Genomic DNA, 9,261 nt, shown 5'->3' on the forward strand with positions numbered 1-9,261 from the left:
TAAAGATAGTTTTGTTTTTTTTTAAAGCCTTTATCTAGTAAGTCTGATGCTGTGCTTTTTCAGGGATAGTTTCTGCCAGTTTATTTTCTTCCTTTAAATGGGTCATGTTTTCCTGTTTCTTTGTATGTCTTGTAATTCTGTTGGTGTTGAAAATTGGGGTTAGAAAGAACCCATCTCTCCTAATCTTTGCAGACTGGTATTGCACTCAAGCATTCCTTCTCTAGTTATCTGGCTCTTCTCTAGACCTTGAGATCAGCTTGAGGTCCCTTCTGAGTAGATGTCTTCCCTCAGCTTGTGTGGCTTTACTAATTCCCCCGTATACATGGCTACTTTTGAATGTCTTAATTTTCCACAGACTCATCCAGCTTCTCGGGGCTCTAGATAATCTCTTCCCTCAGGCATCTGTAGGTCTGTAGTCCCTCTGCAGCTTTCTTGAGCACTGCCCACCACTTTTCCACCTGAGCTTTGGGTTAGACAAAGCAGATACAAGTCCTTCAGTCCCCACGCAGGTTAGACTGTTACAAGTAAGATCTGCTCGGGGCGCCTGGGTGGTTCAGTCATTAAGCATCTGCCTTCAGCTCAGGTCATGGTCCCAGGGTCCTGAGATCAAGCCCCACATCAGGCTTCCTGCTCAGCGGGAAGCCTCTTCTCCCTCTCCCACTCCCCCTGCTTGTGTTCCCTCTCTTGCTGTCTCTGTCTCTCCATCAAATAAATAAATAAAATCTTTAAAAAAAAAAAAAAAGCAAGTAAGTTCTGCTCTGCTCTCTCTGGTTTGAAGGAGGGAATTGGGGACTGGGCTGCTGCTTCTTTCTGGCCAAGACCATTGCTATGCCATGAAAGGTGTGGGGCAAGGACAAGTAAAAACAGTATAAAATTTCCTACTGTTTTGAATGTGATTTTTTTCTTGATTGGGTATTTATTTTAACTGTTTACCAGAACTCCTACAGGATTATTTTAGCCAGTCTCTGGGTGGTTTTTTGTTTGTTTGTTTGGTTGGTTTTTTTTTTTGGTTTTTGTTTATTTGTTCGTTTGTTTTAATGTCTTGTGTGGGAACAAGAGTTTGGAGCTTCCTAGGCTACTAATTGCTCATGTCACTTTTGGTATCTTCATTTTGCCCTTTGCTCCAATACCACCTCCTCAAAAAGAACTTGTGTCTGAAATATCACATTCATGACATTTTCATGCTGCATATTTCTTAATTGCACTTATCACTGAGAGATCATATATTACATATTTTTTATGGTCTGCCTCTTCTAGAATAAAATGCATGAGAGCAGGGAACTTTATCCTAAAAGTCTAAAACAATATCTAGCACATGATACACGTTTAGTAAATATATTTTGAATAAATGAATAAAGGTTTAAATTATTTAAATTTCACTCACTTTCATTAACAGTTTTTAATGGTTTTGGTTGTTTATACATACATATATGTATTTATTTAATAGGCATATATTTTATACCTACTGTGAGCTGGAGACAGGGGTGGGGGCAAAGGTGTTTCTAATCTTATAGGGGAGCTAGAAAAATCCCCAAGTAATGCAAATGCATGAATAAATGGGGAAGAGAAAGAAGTGTTGAATATAAGCTGTAGTCACCTCTGAGTTTGCAAATGACTGGGCTGAATCTCCATTTTTCTTTCCACTACCTTATGAGGTAGTTGCCATAATTCTTTAGAAAGTGATGAGATAGAGCTTTATAAACTGTGTGTGCATGGTTATGCTAACATGAAGAATTAAAGTCTGCTCCTGGAGTATGATTGTAAGTTGTTTAATCCCCTGGATCTGGAGTCAAACCACCAAATAAGGTACAAAGTCCACTTTAAAATCTTACTGCAATGATATCATCAGAATCAATTCAGAGTTCTGGGGCAAGAGAGCAAGACAGATGGTGGCACCTGCTTTTAAATATCATCTCAGAAGCAAGGAGGGCAGGAATGTTTAGCAATCTGTGAACCAACAAGTAAGGAGTTTATATGAAGAGGCATAGTAATATGGAAGAGACAATTACCTAGGGATCAGAAGATCTCACTCTTAGCCTGGCTCTGCTTTTTTTTTTTTTTTTAAGACTTTATTTATTTATTTGACACAGAGACACAGCAAGAGAGGGAACACAAGCAGGGGGAGTGGGAGAGGGAGAAGCAGGTTTCCCGCCGAGCAGGGAGCCCGATGCGGGGCTCAATCCCAGGACCCTGGGATCATGACCTGAGCCGAAGGCAGACGTTTAACGACTGAGCCACCCAGGCACCCCCTGGCTCTTTTTATTAGTTATATAACCTTGGGGAAGTTGTTAAACTGTTTCCTCATCTGGAAAATTGGGACAGTAATATTTCACAGGGCTTTTGTAAAGACCAAGAAACATAATACATAGCCTTAAGACTGTTGTGTCTAAATCCATTCTCTATACTAAAAAGATCAAGGACTCCTTGGGGAAATGGCTGATTCCAGGTCTGGGGCATACAATGTATAGGATGAGCCTGGATGGACATCTTGGTTTACCAGAAAACAAAGGCATTCTCCAAGACTACTAGATTAATGCCAATAGAACATAGGAATTACATGAAGGAGCTCCCACTGGCCAAAGATGGAACAATTTGAGCATTAAAAAAATTATAAAAATGAATGAAATGGATTGAACACATTGTGTTTTAAAAAGAGCCATGTCCATCAGAACCCTGAAAACCCATCTTTTTTTTTTTTTAAAGATTTATTTATTTATTTATTTGACAGAGAGAGATACAGCGAGAGAGGGAACACAAGCAGGGGGAGTGGGAGAGGGAGAAGCAGGCTTCCCACGGAGCAGGGAGCCTGATGCGGGGCTCGATCCCAGGACCCTGGGATCATGACCTGAGCCGAAGGCAGACGCCCAATGACCGAGCCACCCAGGCGCCCCTGAAAACCCATCTTTAAAAGGGAATTAGGGGCACCTGGCTGGCTCAGTTGGAAGAGCATGTGACTCTTGATCTCTGGGTCATGGGTTCGAGCTCCACATTGGGTGTAGAGATTAAACAAACAAACAAACTTTAAAAAATTAAAGGGAATTAAACATTTGTTTTGCCTTTCTTGTCATAATGTATTTCAGGGTAACCAAATGGCCTAGGTTCATGAAAGAAAGAATTCTAGCAAATAAATGTGGAAGGAATGATTGAATTAGAAAAATACATTTCATAGCCCATAATGAAATAATAGCAAATGAACATAATAGCAAATAAAGCAATGAACTATAGATGAAATCATTAGATAAAAGTTTATGTGGAACCTCAATTTCAAGGAAAGGCTGTTACCACCTGAGTTCACTGATAAGTCATAACATCACTAAAATTGAGACAATGAACTATGGTGGATATCCTGGTGTGATGCCAACACACTTTACTTCCCAGGAAGTTTTCTTGCCCCCAAAATTGAATCTGAGTATAAACAAGCCTCTAGATCCAACCTCAATTTATAGGAAATATGGAAGAGAGAGGAACAAGTTAAATGACACCACAAAGAAGCAGACAAATCCACGAAGTGGGACATTTTACAGGACAACTGACCCAGTTTCTGCAACAAGTCAATGTCAGGGGAAAATGAAAAGGACAGGGAGACTGCCCTAGAATATGAGACTTCCAAGCAAGCTTCATGTATAGATTTCATGTATATTCTGAACTGTATTCTGATGTCTTTTAGACAATCAGAGAAATGTTCTGGACTGGGTATTAGCTAATAACAGGGGTGGCTGATTTTGTCAGGTGTGAAAATAACACTGCAATAAGTCTAGTTTTGTAGAGCTGTATATGGAGAAATATAGGGGTGAAATGACATTAGGTCTGCAGCAGAGGAAAACAGAAAGGGATATATATAAAGCAAATATGACAGGATCTTGATAATTGTTGAATCCGTGTGATGGGATATGAGAGTTCATTGTTCTATTCTTTGCACTTTTAAGATATCTGAATATTTTCATAACAAACTGAAAAGATTTTTTTTAAAAAGATCATGCGTGGGAGAACAGTAAAAGGATAAATATTAGTTTCTCTTTTTCGCAATAGCAAATGTAAGACATGGGTAGAAGAGAAAATCCTCTCGGTATTTTATTAAAAACACTCTCCCGGGACTTGTTCATTTAAGGAACCACCAAAATTGCCCTCAGAGCGTGGTATGTAGGCCACGCCCCACCAGGGATAGGTCTTCACAGTGCCGAAGAAAAAAATCTCAAATCGGCAGCAAACTCAGCAAGATCGAATATCTAGGAAGGCCTTTTTTTTTTTTTTTTTTTTAAGTAGGGAATTATTTTTGATCTATTAAAAAGAAAATCCCCGAGACGATAGCTGCAATTTTTGTGGGAAGAGAATTATCTGGGCTAGTTAAACCTCACCCAAACGAAGGCGTTCTTCGCAGTAACTCCCTGAGAGCAGCGTTTGGAGAGACAGTTAACTAGGTAATGAGACCTGGGAGTCGCCGCAGAGCCTGGGGTGCCGCGGAGCGCAAAGACTCCCGCCCTGCGCTGCAGCTGCCGCCTCGGCGAGGAGGGAGACCCGGCCTTTTCGGGCGCCGTCACCCGGCCTGATTGCTCTCGCACCCCCGGGCTAGCCCGCGGGGGCCGGACACAGCTAAATCCCCTGTACCGCCGCTCCCTACTCCGGGCCCTCACCCCAAATTGCCGGCGCGCCAAGCTAACAAGTTTGGCGTCCCCTGACCGGAGGACCTGGGCACCCGCGAATAATGCGAAATCGCGCGCCGTTCCAGGCTCTGTAGCAGGCCTTTATAATCTCTCGCTTAATACCATTCATTCATACTCCTTACCAAAAACGGGGACGGCGGGAAGGAAAAAGAGCTAATGTATGTGTGGCCTTTCCAGCCACAAGTACTTTTAGCGCTTTGATGGCTTTCCTTTCAATCTTTTATATAGGTAGATGTTTTAAAAATACGTTACTGGAATACCAGACATAGTCTTCAAAGCGAATTTTTCACTTTACATCATTACTGAGCACTTTCTCATGTCATCAACAGCCTAACAAATTACTGCCGATAAAAGTCCTCCGGAGGAATGTATGGCCCGTGTTCTTTAAGCAGTCCCTCACCGTTGTTGACACTTGGGTAGTTTTCCACTTCGGGCCGACAGATAACAAAATGTTCAGTCGGATTTTGCCAAACGCCCCTCTCCCGCCAGCAGCGCACAGGCTGCCGGAGAAAAGCGTCACGCTTCCTGGGACCGCAGTGCCGGAGCCTGGCGTGCGCCTCCTTCCGGGCTCTGTGACGTCACCCGTCAGCCCCACCCCCGCGGGCAGAGCCAATCGAAACGCGGGGCAGGTCCCTCCAGAAGCGCGCGCGCGGGCGGGCGGCCCTGGGGCGCGGCGCGATGGATGCGCTCCTTCTCAGCGCCCAGGCTCGGCTCCAGCCGCAGCCGCCCCAGAGGTGGCCGCCCGTGAGCTCCGAGGACGAGCTCTACGAGTGCCTGGATTACTACTACCTGCGCGACTTCCCGGCCTGCGGGGCCGGGCGCAGCAAGGGTCGGACGCGGCGCGAGCGGGAACTGCGCACCAACTGGCCAGTGCCCGGCGGCCACGAGCGCAAGATCGCGCAGAAGCTCCTCAACGGCCAGCGCAAGCAGCGCCAGCGCCAGCTGCAGCCCCGGGCGCGCACTCGGCTCGGCTGAGCGCAGGTGCGTGCGGGCTGCAAGCGGCCGGAGCCCTGGGAAGCCCCGCGAGCACCCTGGCCGCCCGCGCGCCTCTCGCGTCGGCCGTCTGCAGCCGGGCAGTGTCGCCCCCTTCCGAGGCTGCTCCGCGTTGGCGAGTCACCGCTGGACCCCCTAAACGCCCAGCTCATCTCTGGGCTGCAGTCAGAATAGTGTAAACCGCTACCTTTTGGATTTTGTAGTTGGGAGAAGAGGCTAGGAAATGCAGAAAACATCTTTTTAAAAAATATAAGTGAAGAATTTACTTCCAGTGCCTATGCATGGGCTAAAGAGAATAATTTTATTTTTTTGTCAGTTTTCTGCAGGATACCCGAAGGCCCTGATAAAAGTATTTTCTCTGACTCCAGCTGTAACTGTGGTCGTAAGGGGGAGAATCCGTGTTGGTCGACATGACTTCTTTTCGACATCGCTTAAGTTTACCGCTTCAGTATCTTTTCCTTACTGATTGTTAATTAAGTAACATCCAAGTGTCCAAGTGGGTATGCCTTTTTAGGGTTTTTAATTAAAAGCAGCAAGAACGGCATTTGAACTCTTCTGGTGGTTTTGTTTTTTGTCTTTTTCAGTTGCTACGGTAACTCGTTTCAAGTCCGCAAATGAACAAATAAGTTCATCTTATGTGTAAACAAGATGAATAGGGGGGAACAAAGATAGGAATCTGTACAAGATTTCATAGATGTGGTGTGCAAGTTTAATATTTGCCAGAACAGGAATATTTTCCGTTGTAATAGTGTATATTGAACATTTGCTAGGTTCTCTGCAATGTTGATCTCACAACAAGCCTTTCAGGTGGACGCTGCTATCTCCCATTTTATAGAGGGGATTCTGAGGCAAAGGAGTTCAAGTCACTTTTCAGAGGTCATACAGCTAGTTACAAAGGACACCAGGGATAGCAGATACTCGAAAGCATTCCCTCCTTCCAGCATCACAGTTTTCCTCTATCATATGCAAGATTCTGTTCAGAACCACCCACAAACTGCACGTTCAAAGACAAGAGTTGAGTTGTGGCTTAAAAATTAGACACACAGTGTCAGTGTCATGGTGGCTGTCCTTTCTCTTCAGCCTGCATTCCGTTAGGCCTCTGTGCCCAGTGGTGAGTCCTTCTAAGGAGAGAAGAGTGCTGTGTACTGGAAGGAGCAACCTGAATTTTAATCCTCACTATGACTATTCATCGCTGTGGCTTTCGGCACACTTCTGAGGTAACTACTTTCAAGTTACACCACGCTTCTGGTTTCTCATTTGTAAAATGGGAATGATACCAGATTACCGTACCAAACTATGGATTATAGATTAAATATATAAATCATATCACACAGTTAAGGGCCTGGCACATGGCACATAAGAGGAACTCAATAAATAGCAACTATTTTTAAGTTTACAGAACACAATCCCTTCTTCCTCTCTAGTCAAAGTGTTATATTCTTCATTTACTATATTCAGAAGAATGAATAGAGTTTGCTATAGTAGGAGTCCTGGCTTTGACGAGTCAAACACCTGTATGAACTTGGGCAAGCTGCTTAAACTCTTAAGTTATCTGTCCCTTATCTATAAAATGGGTATAATACTGTACCTATTGCAAGAGCTCTTGTGAGGTGTCGGGCGCCTGGGTGGCTCAGTTGGTTGAGCGACTGCCTTCGGCTCAGGTCATGATCCTGGAGTCCCGGGATCGAGTCCCTCATCTGGCTCCCTGCTCCGCGGGGAGTCTGCTTCTCCCTCTGACCCTCTTCCCTCTTGTGCTCTCTATCTCTCATTCTCTCTCTCTCAAATAAATAAATAAAATCTTAAAAAAAGAAAGTTCTTGTGAGGTGTAAATAAAATAATACATGTAAAGCTCTTAGTGCCTGGTATATAACAGGCCCTCACATGATTAGTATATGTGCTGCTGAAGCAAGCACAGCACTTACATCATTAGTAATGTTTCCATTGCCACGGAATTTGGCCTTCAGGATTTTTCCTTACTCCTACTCTCCTGCTGTGTTTCAGAGATACCATGTCCAGATTAATCTTCCTGAAGACCATTTTAAACATAAAAAAAACCCCTCAAGGACTGCTCTAACCCTGTAGGATAAAAAGCCTAGATTCCTTACATTGTGCTGGAAATCATCTATTAGATTTTCCTCAATTTTGTACCACAACTTCCAAAAACACACTTGGTACTTGACACAGATCTTCTGTCCTGTCCTCACCATATTCGATTCTGCTTCTTCATGTGAATCTGTGCTGTCCTACTTAGCATGCCCTTTTCCCCTTTATCATTTTAATCTTTCTAAAATAAATTCCACCTGTACTTATTTTAAGTGCCACTTTCTCTCCGAATCTTTCACCCACAGTGAATATCCATCCCTTTGAAATCCATAGAACTTCATTTAAACACCACCTAACCACTTGTGTATATAGTATTTTGTATTTTTTTGTATTTTTTTTTAAAGATTTTATTTATTTGACAGAGAGAGCACAAGCAGAAGGAGAGGGAGAAGCAGGTTCCCCACTGAGCAGGGAGTCCGATGCGGAACTCGATCCCAGGACCCTGAGATCATGACCTGAGCCAAAGGCAGCCACTTAACAGACTGAGCCACCCAGGCATCCCGTATTTTGTATTTTTAGATCAACAGTTAAAAATTCATTCATTGGTTCATTCTTTTTTGTCTGGTATGTGCAAGGCATGGCATTCACATAAGTATGTCTTAGTTATCCAATGGAAAAAATTAGATTTAGAGTGTAAGGACCTTAGTGTAAGGACCTTAGGGCTAATGTCAGTACGTACACAATTCCCAATTCATCACAATCCCAGACAGACATAAGCCATGTTAAAACAACACTCTGTAGGTGTTCTAACGAGATTTTGCTCACCTTAGATACTAAAACTTTCATAGTTTAAATATAGTAACTGTAGAAATTGTGTATTAGTTACCTATTGCTGTGTAATAAATTACTCCAAAACCTAGTGGCTTACAGCAACAGATACTTATCTTAGTTTCCAGAGGTAAAGAATTCAGAAGTGGCTAACAGGGTGGTTTTAGCTTAGGGTCATGATGTTGGAGAGGAATTAGGCTCCACTTTTTGAAAGAAGTGTCAAAGAATCTGTGGACCTATTTTAAACCACCATGGTATGCTTAATTACTAAAAGTGTGTTCATTTTAGACAAATTGGCAAATATGAACAGCAAAAACAACAACAAAAAAAGGAAGCAATCACTATCCAATCGGTAACATCACTACTTAAGTGTACATAATTCAAGTCTTTAAAATATGTATGAACTTTCTCAGAATATAAACATACTATGTATACCTACTCTTCCATTTAATATATTGTGAAGATACTTTCATGTCAGGTATTCTTTCATAATATTTTAAATGGCTGTATAACATTTCATCATGTGTATGAATCATAACATATAATTCTATATTGTAGGACACAAGTTATTTATTGATTTTCCCTATTTTATACAACTTGTTAAATGAACATCTTTATAGCTAATTTCTTTACACATTCATGACTGTTTGTTGAATTCCTAGATGTGGAATTTCTGGAACAGGTTTGCACAATTTTAAAACTTCTGGTACCTACCATCTGACTAGAATTTTATTGC

General features: G+C 42.7%; 1 protein-coding gene and 1 long non-coding RNA gene across 2 annotated transcripts in view; one reads left to right on the forward strand and one right to left on the reverse strand.

Annotated features, from left to right (window-relative positions):
- LOC145721532 (uncharacterized) overlaps positions 1-9,261 on the reverse strand; it is a 90,331-nt gene that overhangs the window by 72,236 nt on the left and 8,834 nt on the right. The window lies entirely within an intron of this gene.
- Positions 5,282-6,204, forward strand: NUPR2 (nuclear protein 2, transcriptional regulator). The gene is made up of 2 exons (XM_006729878.3): positions 5,282-5,642; positions 5,971-6,204. The coding sequence occupies exon 1, from the start codon at positions 5,340-5,342 to the stop codon at positions 5,634-5,636; it is 297 nt and encodes a 98-aa protein (XP_006729941.2). The 5' UTR covers positions 5,282-5,339; the 3' UTR covers positions 5,637-5,642; positions 5,971-6,204.

Source organism: Leptonychotes weddellii, chromosome 5 (genome assembly GCF_054177405.1).
Source record: "Leptonychotes weddellii isolate Sample4059 chromosome 5, ASM5417740v2, whole genome shotgun sequence".
NCBI lineage: Eukaryota > Metazoa > Chordata > Mammalia > Carnivora > Phocidae > Leptonychotes > Leptonychotes weddellii.

Excerpts from the sequence above, each read along its gene's own strand:
- NUPR2 (XM_006729878.3), top strand. The coding sequence starts at position 5,340 with ATGGATGCGCTCCTTCTCAGCGCCCAGGCTCGGCTCCAGCCGCAGCCG.